Raw genomic sequence first — 16,161 nt, 5'->3', positions numbered from 1 at the left:
AAACGCCTTATTATACATGGTCGTTTTTATAAATAAAATAAAAAAAAACTTTATAAAAATAAACAGCTTACGTGGTGTTTTTTTATAAAAAAAAAAAACGCATTACATGGTCGTTTAAAAAAAAAATAATCGCCTTACTACATGGTTGTTTTTCCACCAAATGAACGTGATGATGATCAAGTTCCACAAAACAGGAAGTTGGTGTTAGAAGAGGAATGTGTTTATTATGATGACATCACTTCCTGCTACTGAGAACTCCCACAGAGAGCTGTCAGGAAGGACGTGGTGATAATCCAAAATTGTCAAATAAAAAACTACAGCAGTGACTTGAGACACAAGTTGAATTTCTTTCATGGACACACTCCTCAATGAAAGCGCACACATTGCCAATGAGCCTTCCCCACTAAAATGAATGCAAATGCCATCAAGTGGTTCCAACCTCCCCCAAAAAGTTTCTAGGAAGTTTATTTTGGGACGATATAATATCATTTATGAAAACATACAGTAATAAAACTATTAAATAGATCAAGAGTTTTTGTCCCACTTGGTTCGAATGGGGCCGTTTACGATATTCAACGCTGCAAGACGATAGATGCTAATTGTTAGCCCGCTTGCCTATGGAGTTTCCCGTTCTATGTTAGCATCAAGCACGCGACGGCTATGCCAAGCTGCCAATCATCTGCTGAACGATGACACGACTCGGCCTTCTCCGGCCACGTCGCATCTCCAACCAATCCCAAAGCGGAAGGAAAGTTGAGCGAGGCGTCACAAACCCACAGAAAATTCCTGGTGCAGCAGGAAGCGGATCAGTCTCCCGGGAAGCGCCAAGTGCTTCAAGCGCCGCCGCCCCACCAGCTGCACGATCTGGATGCGGCACAACTGCAGCAGGCACCGCGGCAACGCTGCGCACAAAATCACAAAATGCATTTTCCTTTTCATTTTCCTAATTTTGCAATTTCAGCTTTCGTTCTTTGGTTAGTTTTCGTTAACTACCGCTGATTCTTAACTCTTTGACTGCCAAAGACGTTAAATAACGTTTAGTAAAATCCTATGGAGGAGTGCCAAAGACGTTAAAAGACGTTTGTTTCAAAACAGAGGTGAAACTAACCATTTTCTATTGTGGATTACTGAAAAACGGAATAAGGTAGAAACAAACTTTTTTTTCCTGATGAAAGATGAGAGTCCAATCTTTTTTTGGTAGTATGTGTGTTTCCATAGTCCAAACACATACTTTTCTATGGACCTTGAAAGATCAGTCAAAATGCTTAAAATCGGCTGGCACCCACGGCATCCCTTTTCTGAAAACGTCTGGCAGTCAAAGAGTTAACAGCTGTCAATCATTGTTCAAGCGTGGCGTTTGCCGTTTACTCAAAGCGGCAGATGCATTTCCTATTCTACCAAAATGGTTGCGCAAACGGCCATTTTGGGACACGTGACGTCGACATCAGGATCTCTATTGGTGGCAGGCTTGAAGAAATGCTGAGCCAGCGCAGTGCGCGCGCTCCTGCCTGCTTCCATTGCTATTCTTTGACCACTAGATGGCGCTGGGGACCACTGAATGTCCCTTTAAAGAAGTTGAAAGAAAAGGCAAAGTGCGACGGCACGGTGCATTATGGGTAGCGGCGTCGTGCATTGTGGGTACGCTAAACTACCATACGGTCATTGAAAATGAAATGGATGCAAAATGACATTGCAGCCGCTGATGTGATGGATTTCAGTGTCGGCAGATTGAGGATGAGCAACATTATCAGTGAAAGAGTGGAGGGGAGAAGGGAAGTGCAGGGAGTTGATGGAGAGGAACAAGTGGTGAAGGAGGGCAAGAAGCGCAGTAAAGAGAAGAGGAAAAAAATCAGTAAGTCCTCCTCGCCAGTAGTTGGCGCCATATCGCGGCAGCTTGGACACAGCGAGGGTTCGTCTGTTTTCCGGCGGCTCACCGGCTTTGTCTTTGATGACGCTCCAGTCGTCGTAGCTGTCCAAATGCTCCACGAGTCGCGAGCAGAGCGTCACGTGACCCACGTAGTCCAGCAGCACGTCGATGATCGGCCCCGCCCACCGACTGATGCTGGGCGCGGAGATCACTTCGCAGAACTGCGGGAACGCACACGTACGACACTTGCTTGCTTGACTGCTGAGGTCGATACCAATACTGGAAATCTTTTTTTTTGCGTTCCAAAAAAATTTGCTGACTGCAGAAATCAGACATTTACAGTTGAGAGATTGAAATGGCAAGATTTGGACAATTTGAAATCCAACAATGGCTCAAAGGTTTTAAACAATTAAATGATGACAGGCCTTTAATTAAGACCCCCTTTATCGAGTCTAAGTTAAGTCTGAGTCACAAAGGACCGAGTTTACAAGGTCTGAGTCCAAATCACATTTCAATCACAATCACAAAAACATTTTTGGAGTCCGGACTGAACTCCAGCCTGGATTGATGATCAAAGTAGTCATCAATTGATTCGATCATGAATTAGTTGTGCATTCATCAATGAATTGTTGCAAGTCAAGATAGCGGCCTAAGAAGGTTTTCCCACCCCCATCACCTGAACACCTGTTGTGACGCCACCAGCCGGCCGCCGTTCTTCAGAGTATTCCAGGTGGCCCGGGTGCGACCTGCTGGTTTGAAGCGGCGGATGCGGGCCGCTCCCGTACACGCACTGGAAGCAGGAGAGGGCGTCGCCGCCGTTGTCCAGCAGGTACTTGAACATGGGGAGGTACTTCATGGAGAACATGAAGATGGCGGGGAAGGTGGTGGGGTGGGTGGCGATGCGGGCGTTGATGTCGGCGCCGTGCTCCACCAGCAGCGTCACGCTCTCGATGCAGCCCTGCCTCGCCGCCAGCAGCAGCGGCCCAAACACGTCCAGGTTGGGATCGGCGCCGGCGTGCAGCAGCGAGCGGACGTTGTCCACGTTGTAGTTGGCCACGGCCAAGTAGAGCGCCGTGCTGCGCCGGTCCTCGTACAGCCGGCGCCGCTCCTCGCACAGCTGGGCGTTGACGTCGAAGCCCGCCCGGATCAGCGTCTCCAGCACGCCGTCGCGGTTGTGCTCCGACGCCACGTGGAGCGGACTGATGCCGGTGCGGCGGACTCTGGCCTTGCTGGTGGCCGGGATCAACATGGACACGATGCTGGGAAAGAAAGAAAACAGGAAGTTGCCGGACGGACATTGGCAACTTCTTCCCGCCATCTGCTACGAAGGGCTGATGTTTATTGATCTTTTGGGGCCAATGCACTTCCTTTTAATGATTATTATCCTGGCCCACCATTTTTTTTTGCGGGACTAGTCAGGGTTCGGGTAATCCAAAAACATAACCCAACGGTGTGTCCTGCGCAGGCTCACGTCTCGTTTTCTTTGCGTGCGGCGACGTGAAGCGGCAACAGTCCGGCTTTTCCTGTAATGTTGGCGTCCGCTTTCTGGGAAAGGAGGAAGTCCACGATTTCCACGTGCCCGTTTTTAGCGGCTTCGTGAAGAGCCGTCGCTCCGTCGGCGGCTTGGCTGTTGATGTCTGCACCTGGGGTCAAGGGGTCAAAGGGTGAAGCGGGACACGTTGGTCCGCCGTGGTCCGAGGGACTTACCGTGTCTGAGCAGGAGGCGAAGCGGCGCCACTTGGCCGCTCTGAGCGGCGATGAACAACGGCGTGATGCCGTATTTATCCACGGGGCTGTGTTTTCCCGCGGCCTTCAACAGCATCTGGCAGATCTCCACGTTGCGGGACGCCGCCTCGTGCAGCGCCGTCCAGCCCTGGAAGCATTTGGTGTTGACCGCCGCTCCGTGATTGAGCAAGAGCGCCACCAGCGCGGGGTTGTCCCGCTCGCAGGCTGCCGTAGCAAGCGATCAATGAATACCATTGATTTGGGTCAGTCATAAAAGAAGGGGGGAAAAAAGAGCACACACAGGGCCGTCATAAAAAAGAAAACACACACAGACCGAAAAGGAAGAAGCTCGCGCTTATTTTCGACTTTTCACAAGATCAAAGCGATGAACTCAAATATCACATAAAAGATAAGAAAAACAAAACAAGATCCAAAAAATTTACATTTGCATATTTTTCAGTAACTTTACTTTTGTTGGATCAAAAATAACCCAAATTGGGTCAAAAATGGACTGACCCAATGTTTTGAGTTATTAAACAAATTAAATGAATAAATGATTAAAATACAATAATAATAATAAAAATAATCCACAAAACAACCTTTTTGTGTGTGCTTGTTTTGTGGGTTATTCATTTGACCCAACTTTTGGGATTAATTGAATATCCCAACTGAATTTGGTCAAAAATGAACCGACCAAACTTTTTGAGTTATTTAATCCAAACGTTGGATCAAATTAAATAATAACCCACAAAGCAACCCATATTGTTGTTTTTTTGTGGGTTATTAATATTTGAGTTGACCCAAACTTTTGGGGTAAATTAAATATCCCAAATGAATTGGATGAAAAATGAACTGACACAACTTTTTGAATTATTTAGCCCAAAAAGTTGGCTAATATTAAATGAATAACCCACCAAGCAACCCAATTTGGGGGTTATTGTGTAGGAGTAAAAGTAAGACGACAACCGACGAGACGGCTGTTTCCGTACCTTTGTAGAGCGGAGTCTCGTGATCCCGATTGGGGGCGTCGGGGTCGGCGCCATTTTCCAGCAGAAGTCGAGCGCACGGCAGAAGCTCCCTGTCGACCGCCAGCAGCAGCGCCGTCTCGGCGTGCTCGGTCCGCTTGTTGACCAAACCCGGCTGGGCTGAGTTGCGCCCACGCGGAGTCGCCGGCCCATCGGGAACACAAACAAAATAGCTTAGCTGGCTAGCATGTTAACTTTTAGCATCGTACAGCTGGCTAGCATGTTAGCTCTTAGCATCGTAAAGCTCCTTCATTGTCGATGTTTTTTTCGTGGTCAAAAATAAAGGCACCGACTCCAGTCCGTTTGTTTTGGCTCTATCTCCACCGGTTCTCTTCAGTTCTGCTCCGAATGTCAACCAATCAGTGACTGCCGTCAAGTCCAGCTGTGTCTGTTTCTTTCAGTGGGTCCTGATTTGTCGTCTTACGTCCAATGTCAAGTCACGTGGCGTTGCCTGCTGTCCGCGGCGGTGAGCGCGTTACCCGCCAGGAGGACCCTCAGGCAGGCCTCCTGATCCAACCACGTCGCCTGATGGATGGCGAGCCAGCCGGGCTTGCTGGGCGGCATCAGGTCGGTTCGAGAAGACGCGATGAGAGCCTTGAGGCGGCCCACGTCGCCCGCGCGGATCGCTTGGAACAGGGGCTCCTCCTCCCTGACCGGCACAGCAAACAGATGCACACGTGACCCCTGACTTCCCATGACCCCACCTGATCTGATTAGGGATTAAGAGTTAGGGCGCTATCTAAGGAGAAGATTCGGGTTAGGGTGCAGGAGCAGGCAGAGTCCTCAAATTGGGACTCGGTGGCCAGGGTTAGGGTGCAGGTTTAGGTTGAAGGGTCGGTGTAGGGTTAGGGTACAGGAGCAGACATACTCCTGAAGTTCTGGCGTGACGTGGACCAAAGTGCCGTCCCATTTGCGATAAGCCAACATCTTCTTCCCAGCGCCGGACGTGAAACGGCTGACGCTGCCCTCAAAAGTTTGTCTGCAACTCAACACACCACAGGAGAGCCTGGCTTAGTCCTGCTCTACTTTTGGTGGCTTTGGGCCGAAGCCGGGTGCGAGCCATCCAGCCCCAAACTGCGACCGAGCCATCATGCACTTTGGCGCGTAGACATCATCACATCCCTTCACATTTGCTGATGACATCACGGAGAGCAAGCGTGCAGCGCGCCGAAAGGGCGGGTGGGGGCGGGCCCTACACTCTAAAAAATGCTTGGCTCAAAAATAAGACAAATTGAGCTTTTTGAGTTATTAAACAAATTTTTTTCAAACTTTTTTTTGTGAGTTATTTTATTTGACCCAACTTTTTGGATAAATTGAATAACCCAAATGAATTGGCCGAAAAATGAACCAACCTAACTTTTGGAGTTATTTAACCCAAAACGTTGAGTCAAACTAAATAATAAGCCACAAAGCAACCCAATTTGTTGTTTTTTGGGGGGGTTATTAATATTTTATTTGACCCAACCTTTTGGGTAAATTGAATAACCTAAATGAATTAGGTGAAAATGAGCTTACCCCAAAAAAAATTATTTAGCCAAAAAGTTGAGTAAAATGAAATGAATAACCCACAAAGCAACCCGATTTGTGCTTATTTTGTGGGTTATCAATTTGAGCCAAGTTTTGGGGTTAATTGAACAACCCAAAAAGTTTTTGACCTAATTTGGGTTATTTTGGACCCAACTGTTTTTAGAGCTGCAGTGGTTCCTTGCTATATGAGTACATTTTGTTTTCTGACCAAGAACACTCAAATGATGTTCAGGGTTTTGTTTCTTTGAACCTTGAGTTTTTGATGACTTTCTTAATTTAGAATTCTTCATTTTCAAGATTCCTCCCTGCGCTCGGGTCCTCCACTAATCTGATGGAACGAACCAACAGAGGTTGAAGGAAAGCAAGGAAACAAACTCTAAAATTAAAATTAAATCTAAACCAAACAAAGTCAGCAAAAACACAAAATAGAATGCATTTTTTTTTAAGATGAATTTTCTTTGAATTCCTCATTCTGGAGTGAAATGACTTTTTGGTTTGTTTTTTTTAAAGGGCAACAGAAAAAAATGTTTTATGACGTTTGTGTGGCAGGTGGCGATACGTACACTTCAGGAGTCTTTTGGCGCGGCGGGTTTGGCGAGCTGTAGTGGGCGGGGCCTGGCTGCTCGGGTGCAGCTTGCTGAACTTTGCTGACCTTTAGGTGGGGAGGTTGCGGGCCGCGCCGGCCTGCGTCGGCCGCCGAGTCGGCCAGACTGCGCTGGACGGCGAGCTGCAGCAGCTCGTCGTCAGTCAGGTCGCCGTACTCCGAATAATCGTCCAGTCCCGCCGTGTCGGCCGCCATGATGGCGCTGAGACCCGTAAAGAACCATCCAACAAGTTCAACCTTGTGACGCGCACACAAAATGTCAAGAGGAGAACATTTCTCACCGTTGTTTCAACGTTGTTGTTGAGAGTCGTGTGTCGTCTGCGAGCGGCGCCGTTCTTTTTTTAGCAGCCGCTTCTCGTCTTACAGCACGTGACCTTTTGCCCCGGGTCGCGTACGCCCCCTTCGAGCACACTTCAGTATTGGACAGTCATCATGACGAGGAAAACGGAAGTCTTCCGGAGCCTTGAAAGCGCAACAATGTGTCTTTGATGTCGGCATCTCGCCAACCGTTTTTAACACTGACAAGTTATTTCTTGGGTGCTGAGTAAGGAAGGACTACCGCTATGATTATTTTTTATTATTATTATTATTACACATCCATATTCAGGGTTTCTGCAAGTCTAATTGAATGCTGTTTTAATGCAACTTCAAACAAATGTAATGCCTACGTCGTACACACGCACACACATACGGTTTGTAAATTAGGGCTGTGAGTTGATTATAATTTTTAAATCGGAATTTATCGCATGATTTCCATAGTTAAGTCACGATTAATCGCAAATGAATCCCATGTAATATCTGTTCTTAATGTACAATAAAAAAAAATAGACGTTTTTTATACTCTTGGTAATTAACATAAAAGTGGACATATTGTTACTAAATACAAACGTGGTTGTGTCTTTTCAACCACGGTTGCAGTAATTTCATAATAATTAATAAAGTTATTTGAAGTTAAAAAACTAAACAGTTAAAAAGGAGTGTAAAACATTGAGTCATACATTTTTGTTTCTGCCACTAGGCGGCATTAGTGTTTCATGTTGAACGTTGGTGACAAGAACAGCACATTTTTCTCTTCAAATTCAGAGCAACATGAAGCAACTTGTGGACTTCAGGCCATTTTGTTCATTGTCAATTACAACTAGTCACCAGTACCCACAAACAAATATTTTTCCAATCACATTTAATACATGGATTTATTTGCACAACATTGAATGTCAAATAAAGCATAAACAACGGTATTAGATTTTTGAATGCCTCTGGACATGGTGTCGAATGCTTTTGAACGCCATTCAAAGATATTAGAGAGGATTTCACCACAAATGAAGTTGTCTGATTCGCTTAAAAATCACTTTATCGACCTGTAACAGACTTGTACTTATTATTCTTTACGCATGCGCATTATTGACAAAAGCACAAAGAGTTGTTGAGCTGCACGTTCGCTGCAGAATCCTCTCTAATACCTTAAGACCTTCATTGGAGTCAAATCCAGTTCATGACTTTTAACGCTTTTTTAATGGACTGCAGAAACCCTCATACTGCTCACAGCCACCAGGGGGCGTATTTGCATGGGATCTGAAGATGGTGGTTATAATAACCCTCCATAAATATGTTAACTTAGTTAGCTGAAGGAAATCCAAACGGACTCTGGCTTTGAACTTCATTCACGTGACACCATCCGTGTTAATGTTTATTACAGAAAGTTCAGCACAATAATACTTTTTTTTAAGACAACATCATCTGGAATCACGCGGAAGGTGACGCGCTGCAAAAGGGGCCGGCGTGTTGTGCCGGAGATATTCCCAATAAAGTGGTTACGATAGCGAAGCATGCAGAGAGCACACAAATGGCTCCGCCCCTCTGGACACTTTGGATACTGCGTGCGTCGGATAAATAACGGAGCTTAGCAACGACGAGCCGTTTTCTTGGTGAGCCGCAAAGATTGAACGGAGGCAACTGAGGACGTTTCAGCTTCAATCCAGAAAGCGTCTCAGAAATGTGAAGGGAGAAAAAATGGATTCTTTCTCAGCTTATGGACCGGACTCAATGCTTTGGTCTGCTGACTTGGGGAAGCCCTTCTCCAATTGGCTAACAAGTTTCAGTTCAAAATCTCCGCCAATAAGCTTGGAAGGGCCGAAATTGCGCCGGGTTCCACCGTGTCTCGAATGAAAAATGGATTTGATAGGGAGGAATTTTGAGGCCTGGAAAGTTTACTAGCCGTCCTCTCTTTGCACAATTTGGACGTCTTCATAGGACCGAATCAGCGGCTGACTACGGACCCGAAGAACCCGCCCTCCTACGTCGTTCCGAGCGCTTGTGTGAGGGTTTCCAGATGTTTGCCGTCCTCACGCACAACATTACTCACGTCACTCTGAGGGAGTTTGAAAAAAAAGAAAAAAAGAGGTCGCTACGTTACGTTCGGAGTCCAGTTGCCTCGATTCAACCTTTGCCGATGACGGCAAATCCACGCGGGCTTATTTCTTGGTGGGGTCGCGCAGTCGTCCCATCAGGAAGGGGGCGCCGCTGGTCTGATGGTAGACCACGAAGAGGAACGGCCGGTTGACGGTCAGTCGAGGAGGAGGACTGGAGAAGACGCTGGCTCCGCCTCCCGAGGCGTCTCCTTGGCTGCTCTCGTCCATCGCCGCCACGGCTTTGTGAAGAACCTGTGGACGGACGGCAGCCATTTTAGGATGGTGGCACGTTTGGCTTAGGGGTGTCGAAATCTGCGCCTGGACTGGCGGAATTCCAGCCGCAACGCAGAAGACGCGCGTCCACGGCGACGTTTTGCAGCAAGAAATGTCATCGTAATGCAAATATTTGTGGAGGCTGCGGTCAAGTTGCATTCGACCATTTTTAAAATGTGACTTCACGTTAAAGATTAGGCAGCTCTTAAAGCGATACTTGACTCATTTTCTGGAGCAAAAAGTTCAGATTTTGTCCAGAATCAATTTGGTAACTTCATATTTTTTCATGCTTAAATGCCTCATTTTTCCACTTGCTGTCGACTGAAGATGACGTCACCGTGCTGAGGACGCAGGTAACGACCAATCGTGAATCAGTTTGCTGACCGATCAAACCCAGAAAACAGGTGAGCCATGATTGGTCGTTACCTGCTTCCTCAGCACGGGTGACATCATCTTCAGTTGACAGCAAGTGGAAACATTTGCTTTTAAAGTTATTAATTGTACAAGAGAAATAATGAAGTCATCAAATTCATTTTGGAGAAAATATGAACTTTTTACTGCTGAAATTGGCTCAACGAGTCAAGTATGTCTTTAATATGAAAAGAAAAATGCACTGAGCTGTCACCAATGTCTTACAAATGCAATTATGCCATCTAGTGGCAGAAAAATGACATCAACACAAAATCAATGTCACACTCGTTTTTACAGTACAGTACATCGTTTTAATTTTAACTCAATTATATGAATTCTTATGAAATGACTGTGCCGATGACTAAAAGAAAATATTTCATTGTACGTTTAGAATTGATATAAAATTTGGAGTTAACTATTGAATACTTGACCTGTGACACTTTGGTGCCTTGAGGGACGCCCATGTCGCTGAGCTCGGCGTCATCCTGGAAGATCTGGACCACGCCCAGAGTCCGCAGGACGTCCCTCAGCGAGTAGGAACGATCCAGGAAGAAGCGCGGCAGCTGCACCTCCAGCTTCCTGTTCCGCAAACATCAACATTTGCCCACAAGTGGCTCGAGCTCAATCAGGGTTCGGTCCAACCTGCGGAACTCACGTCTTCTTGAGCTGCCTGATCCAGGCCCGGATCTTTTCCGAGGTCACTTCCTCCTCCAGCGTGCCGATGTCCGCATCTTCGTCGGGCAGCACCAGCAACATGGCCGTCCCGTCCGTCATGGGCAGCTTGAGCACGCCCGATTTGAGCGAGCGGTCGTAGGCCAGGAAGTACTTGTCGGCCCGGAACATCATGGGGACCGTCACCACCTGGTACTTGTTCACGTAGAAGCGCTCGTCCTGAGTCACGCTGGCGTTGAACGCTTGACTGAAGCGGCCTGCGGAGAACGCCGACGCCGCGTCACAATTTTTTGGATAAATGAACAATTAATTGATTATCAAATTAATTAGCACCTATTTTGATCATAAATTAATTGACATCGATTCTGATAATAAATGGAGAACTATTTAGATTAACTAATCAACAACTCATTAAATATCAAATTAACAACTATTGTTATAGTTAATTGACAATAAATCAAAATAAGACATTTTCCAACATCTCCTTTTACTTTAAAAAACAATGACTAACAATTTTCAGATTTTCTGACAGATGTTGGCGTTACGGTTCAAACATCATCAATTGATATTTGGTTTTATTTGCTATCATGTCTTGTATTTTTGGGGGGGGAAAGTCACCTTGGTAGGAGGCAGCAGTGGCGAGGAGCAACTTTGTCTGAGGGTCCACATCGGCCACAGTATCCTGAACCTGATCTGCGGTTTGCAGGCGGACCCACGCGTTGACCGCGTCCCGCGCCGCGTCCACGGCCACCGTCTTCACACTGCCGCCGTAGTCGCGCTGGAGAAGCTCGGCGAACGCCGCGGACGGCTGCGCGCTGGCGTCGCCAAACACGGCCACGCCCTGCTTCAGGTTGCTCGTCGACGGCACATCTGAGGAAGGCGAGGTACAAAAAGCGCAATTGCTTCTGTGACCTTGCTCAGAACTCAAAAGACACGCGTGCTTGTTAGCGTCACACACCTGGGATGTTCTGAGGGTCCAGTCCGGCGAGTCCGAGGGCCGTCTGCAGCTGTTCTCGCGTCGTGCCGCCGCTGGCGCCGAGCAACGCCGCCAGGCCGCGCCAAACCGACACAGTGGATACCAAGACGTTATCATCGGTGCGGCTCGCAAGCGCTCGATACAAACGCACTGAAAAGTCCGAGCTCCTGCTGATCAGGTCAGCGGCGGGCTGACAGCTGAGCGGAACCGCCAGGCCAAGGACCACCAACACAGTCAGAGGGATGGACGACATTGTGCTACCAAACAAAGAAATAAAAAACACTTTGTTGAGTGGTTTTTTTTTTTTAAATAGACATTTTATGCAAACCAAATAACAATAATAAAATAAAAATAAAAGAGCCAATCAAAATTCAGAACTCATTCACTGTAATTTGCCAGTTAAGTGTTAAAGCTCATTTGGGTGCAAAATGAGTCAACAGCTTCAGTTGAAAAAAATATTGCTTACGAATTAGAAGTATTTTGATGTCCACATTTGTAAGGCAGGGGGACAACTGTCTTGTAATGTTCAACTATATGGTCTGCTCTTCCAAAAATGTTGCTGCCGGAATTCTGGAACGACTCATATGTTCTAAAACGCTTCACATAGTAAAGCTTGACGCCACTTAATGGCCGAAAACTGCAATTGATCGTTAGCAAAATGTGTACAAATCTAGTGATGCCCTCTTCCACTTCTGAACATATTCAAAAGATCGTCCCAATATTTTGGATTTTATGGACAAAAGTTTTATCAAGCAACATTAATCATTTTTATTTTATTTCTTTACGCTTACGTTGAGCTCTCAGCCGCTAGGAGGCAAAATGACGCCGCTAATATGTGCTGCTGCAATGTACGTTTAAAAAATAAAAGATTTATGAACGCTTCGATGTACGTTCGATCACCGTTCGTTTACAATCGGTGACGTCACTATGCTTAATTCCTATTTACATCCTGGCTCTTGTGTATTTTTTTTAGAACGGTTATCGAACATAGATGAATACAAAGATCAGGTAGACCAATTTAAATGCTCACAAAATGATATACAAACAAAAGTAAATCACATCAGCCTGGCTCTTGTGTAATGGAAGCGAACGGATGATGGATGAGACCATCGAAGTGCCGACGGATCAAAACATCCTTCGGCTGCCGGAAGTCAACAAAGAAACGAGCGACACACCTTGGAGAGGGTTTTTCTTCTCCTTCGTTTTGTTCAGATAAACAGCCAACGCCGATAGCGGATCTTCAGGGTGTTTGTTCGTCCGTTAAAAACTGCGTATCATCGCCAAAGAGCGTACACCGGAAATAGCCGCGTCTTTTCCGGTGTGCCTTTCCAAATAAAAGCTAATCTACATAAGGTGGCCAAACTAAGTGCGAAAATTCGAGCTGACCAGGCTGACTCCCATATATACAGTAACTGTACATATCTTGTAATTGATATTGATATTCATACATGTAACATAATCAATGCGATCACTTTATAATGGCGAACAAAACCCAAGATGTCAAAGATTCTGCTTACCAGATATTGTTTACATTAATCTGCAAAGTTGAAACATTTAAAACATTGCATCTGGCGCCGCTATTTCTAAAGTTAACTTTGTGAGAATGTGACACCAATTCTTGTCTTATTTACTAAAAAAAATATGCTGCTATATATTCTACTTCATAACTACAATCGGAAACGCGGTCATTTACAAATTGTGAGCCCAGGTTGATGTACGTTTTTAATTAATTAACACGTTTAAAACTTATTCCACAAATGCAATATTCATTAAAGTACATTTGATGTTTTTTAACACTGAAGTTGTAATGTGAGATTGAGAATAAGTGACAAAGTCAAAAAGTCCAGCTCAACTGTTTGTTTTGAGCATTCATGATATATCAAATATAAAGTTGTTTGTGTGTTTGATATGACATGACAACACACCGTCAGCTGAGCGACACGTCGGCGCCCTCCAGTCCTCGGACGCCCTCCCTCCACACTGCGGCGTCTCGTCCCGCTCGGGCTAGGTGAGGCGCGAAAACCACCTCTAACCTGCGGAGGGCGCTGTCCTGCTCGCCCCTGGTCACCGTCCCGCCAAGGCGCCGCATCATCAGTCGAACCATCACCTGATTGGCCCAGGCCAAGCCCAGCGCCGGACACACACTCGAGGACGAAGGACTGGTGGACACAAGCGAATCGGCGTTAGATGTTAGCTAGCTTAATTGCTAGCTGGTAGGGCCCAAGCGATTCATTGGTTAGCCCATTTGAACCCTTTTTAAAATAATCCGAATTGGCCAGATTTGTGCTGATATTCTTAATTTCCCATGAAGGAGTAAATGCTGTCAAATCTTCTGCCGAATGCTGTCCTTGCACTGTTTGTCCACTAGAGGGCATAGAGCATATCCCTCATGTTCTTAAATTCACATCAATAAAACTGAAGGACAAAGTACTGTAAAACAGTCAAATATTTTGTAAGTGCATGTTAAGAGGCAAAAAAAAAGTTATTTTATCATTTTCATCCAAGTAATCAGTTATCAGAATTTTTTCTGCAAATATCAGAAGACATCCATATCGGCTCATAGCTAGCTTGTATGCTACAAAATGTGACGTTACCCCGTATATTCTTGTGAGCCGCTGAAGATGTCGGTCACCTGCAACACACACGTTTTTGGTTAATGTAAATTCTGAGTGTTTGCGTGCATGTGTGCGCGAGTTACCTGGTTGACGCAGAGCACAGCAGAATTAAACTGCTGGCAAAGGTGGTGCAGCGTCGACGAGAGCGACAGCAGCTGCTTGGTTCTCTCCAGCCAATCGGCGAGCCCGAACTCCGACCTGAACAGCGACGCCACCGAGTCGATGGCCACGAAGCGGACGAGACGGCGAGCCAGCAGGAGTCGGACGCGGCGCCTCAGGCACGACTGTAGGGACGTCTGACCACAGAAAAAAACAAAAAACATTCCAATACAGATCAAATGAGTAATAACAGTACATTGAAGCAGTGGTAGAAAATACAAATATTAATAAGAAAATAAATATTTTTTTAGTTAGTTAATGATAAGTCAAATTGTTGTCTTCCTCTCTGTTGTCTGATTCTGGTCTGCTCGCAGTAGTTCCTCTTCAAAGCAACAGATAGGACCAAGCAACACAACAATCGAGTCAAGTTGTAGAGGAACTCAAACGTTACGTTCCCCCTTCATTTGCCGATTAGCCTGGGTCTTAAACATACGTGGCCAAAACATGCCTAATTCAAACTGAACTGCACTAATAACCTTACCACCAGAGGGTGCTGAAACTGCACAAATGGAAACCAACAGACGACGATGATATGGCAATCTTAATTGCGATATTGTCGTTATGACACGGCCCATACGCAGTCGGGGCACCCACCAGATCAGCGGCGTGCTCGACGTAAATCCGGTCACCGAAGCAAAGGTCGCTGGTGACGTGCGGAGGGACATCGGCGCGAAGACGCGATTGTTCACGGATCAGCTGCTGCAGACGTTTGCTGGGAAAAACGTCTTCCGTGCACACAAACACAGCTCCTAAACCAAAATAAAGAACACATTCATTGTCATTTTTTCATCTAAGTAACTGTTGTTGCTAACTATTGCTAAATGACGTGAAATTTGCTGCTAGTCAGGATTTGTCCCCTGATAATTGAGCCACTTGTGAAGACTAAAAGATGGCAAGTTTCAGGAGAACTGACCTGAGTCCAGCCCGCCATGACAGACCGGGTACTGTACAGACAGACATAGCTGCAGAGCCAGCTGAGTCTTCCCCACGCCGCTCTCTCCAGACAGCTCGGTGACGGCCCCGACAGGAAGGCCGCCTCTCAGTAGCCCGTCCAACACGGGGCAGCCCAGGCTCAGCGTGAGCCCGGACTCGTCCGTGGCCAGAACTGCGCACGCACACACGACTGACTCAGTTAGCGTTCCGCAAGTGGTGGCCTTTCCGGAAGAGGTCGGAGGTCACCTGGTAGCGGGCGGAAAGGCCTGCAGAGCATAGCGGCGGCCGTCAGGAGCCGCCGGACGTCGGTGGCTGACAAGGAGGTGAGCCTCTGCAGGTCTGGACCCGACATGCACAGCACGTGGCTGACGGATCGGATGCCAGCTGGGGGAGAAGCAGCATCACGTTAAGCGCACAGTAAACGTCACAAGTTACAAGAAGGGCTGGGTTGGTTGTAGAGGTCTAACAATTCATCCATAACTATTTGAAAATCGATTAATCGGTTGGCAGACTTAAAATTGTCCAAATTCCCAGATTTCAGCCTTCACTAGTAAATATTCTAGACCAAGATGATGTGCTTGTGTAACTCAATCAATCTCTGAAACTAAACATTCGACCTCTGACCCTACAATCGCCCCGTGTGTGATGATCATTTATTTCAATGTGGTGAAATATAAAAATGTGTTCACCTTTGTCGATGGCGCTGATGATCCTCGGGTGAAGATCCAGCTGCCGCCACAAGGACATAATGTCATTCTTTACAAGTTTGCCATGGTTTGCGACTCCCAAAGTTTATTTTCTCTGCAAAAAAATCCCCCGCGCGACCCTACGTCATCATCTTGCGCCATTTGGAATGTTCCATTTGAGCTTGTGGGAAATGGGTGAGGGCTGTCGTATCAAACAGTCCCGATTAAAAAATAAATAAAAACGCGTTTTCTTGCTAGCAGTCCTGCATAGATATATTCG

The 16,161-nt window shown here is 46.4% G+C and overlaps 2 protein-coding genes across 5 annotated transcripts; both read right to left on the bottom strand.

Moving 5' to 3' along the window:
• Window positions 1-198: 198 nt before the first annotated feature.
• Window positions 199-6,950, bottom strand: LOC144039873 (ankyrin repeat and SOCS box protein 2-like). 2 transcript variants are annotated; one of them, XM_077553599.1, is made up of 9 exons: window positions 6,708-6,950; window positions 5,486-5,596; window positions 5,097-5,266; window positions 4,582-4,737; window positions 3,575-3,817; window positions 3,339-3,510; window positions 2,544-3,126; window positions 1,935-2,088; window positions 199-902 (listed from the first exon to the last, which is right to left on the bottom strand). In XM_077553599.1, exons 1-9 carry the CDS (start codon window positions 6,941-6,943, stop codon window positions 766-768), a joined length of 1,962 nt encoding a protein of 653 aa, XP_077409725.1. In that variant the 5' UTR covers window positions 6,944-6,950; the 3' UTR covers window positions 199-765. The 2 variants fall into 2 exon arrangements, with proteins under 2 accessions (XP_077409725.1, XP_077409724.1); XM_077553598.1 differs by lacking the exon at window positions 6,708-6,950 and having other exon boundaries at window positions 2,552-3,126; window positions 5,486-6,662.
• A 961-nt stretch (window positions 6,951-7,911) lies between these two features.
• On the bottom strand, window positions 7,912-16,051 carry LOC144039879 (DNA repair protein XRCC3-like). 3 transcript variants are annotated; one of them, XM_077553613.1, is made up of 8 exons: window positions 15,885-16,051; window positions 15,442-15,579; window positions 15,176-15,367; window positions 14,857-15,011; window positions 14,187-14,399; window positions 14,083-14,120; window positions 13,414-13,647; window positions 11,599-11,745 (listed from the first exon to the last, which is right to left on the bottom strand). In XM_077553613.1, exons 1-7 carry the CDS (start codon window positions 15,940-15,942, stop codon window positions 13,416-13,418), a joined length of 1,026 nt encoding a protein of 341 aa, XP_077409739.1. In that variant the 5' UTR covers window positions 15,943-16,051; the 3' UTR covers window positions 11,599-11,745; window positions 13,414-13,415. The 3 variants fall into 3 exon arrangements, with proteins under 3 accessions (XP_077409738.1, XP_077409737.1, XP_077409739.1); XM_077553612.1 differs by lacking the exons at window positions 14,083-14,120; window positions 14,187-14,399; window positions 14,857-15,011; ... (1 more) ...; window positions 15,442-15,579; window positions 15,885-16,051 and adding exons at window positions 7,912-9,408; window positions 10,272-10,419; window positions 10,496-10,769; window positions 11,131-11,382 and having other exon boundaries at window positions 11,471-11,745; window positions 13,414-13,542; XM_077553611.1 differs by lacking the exons at window positions 13,414-13,647; window positions 14,083-14,120; window positions 14,187-14,399; ... (2 more) ...; window positions 15,442-15,579; window positions 15,885-16,051 and adding exons at window positions 7,912-9,408; window positions 10,272-10,419; window positions 10,496-10,769; window positions 11,131-11,382; window positions 12,664-12,817 and having other exon boundaries at window positions 11,471-11,745.
• Window positions 16,052-16,161: the final 110 nt, after the last annotated feature.

The sequence above is a fragment of the Vanacampus margaritifer genome, chromosome 19 (genome assembly GCF_051991255.1).
Source record: "Vanacampus margaritifer isolate UIUO_Vmar chromosome 19, RoL_Vmar_1.0, whole genome shotgun sequence".
In the NCBI taxonomy this organism is placed as follows: Eukaryota; Metazoa; Chordata; class Actinopteri; order Syngnathiformes; family Syngnathidae; genus Vanacampus; species Vanacampus margaritifer.
Note: the sequence above shows the minus strand (reverse complement) of the source record. Positions and strands in the feature narration are given on the sequence as shown.

Coding starts and splice junctions, on each gene's coding strand:
- LOC144039873 (XM_077553599.1), bottom strand. CDS start 6,943: ATGGCGGCCGACACGGCGGGACTGGACGATTATTCGGAGTACGGCGAC. Junction 3,511..3,574: donor TCGCCTCCTGCTCAGACACG/GTAAGTCCCTCG, acceptor CCTTGACCCCAG/GTGCAGACATCAACAGCCAA. Junction 3,127..3,338: donor GCACGCAAAGAAAACGAGAC/GTGAGCCTGCGC, acceptor TTTCTTTCCCAG/CATCGTGTCCATGTTGATCC.
- LOC144039879 (XM_077553612.1), bottom strand. CDS start 11,741: ATGTCGTCCATCCCTCTGACTGTGTTGGTGGTCCTTGGCCTGGCGGTT. Junction 11,383..11,470: donor GGACCCTCAGAACATCCCAG/GTGTGTGACGCT, acceptor CGCCTTCCTCAG/ATGTGCCGTCGACGAGCAAC. Junction 10,770..11,130: donor CACTGCTGCCTCCTACCAAG/GTGACTTTCCCC, acceptor CGTTCTCCGCAG/GCCGCTTCAGTCAAGCGTTC.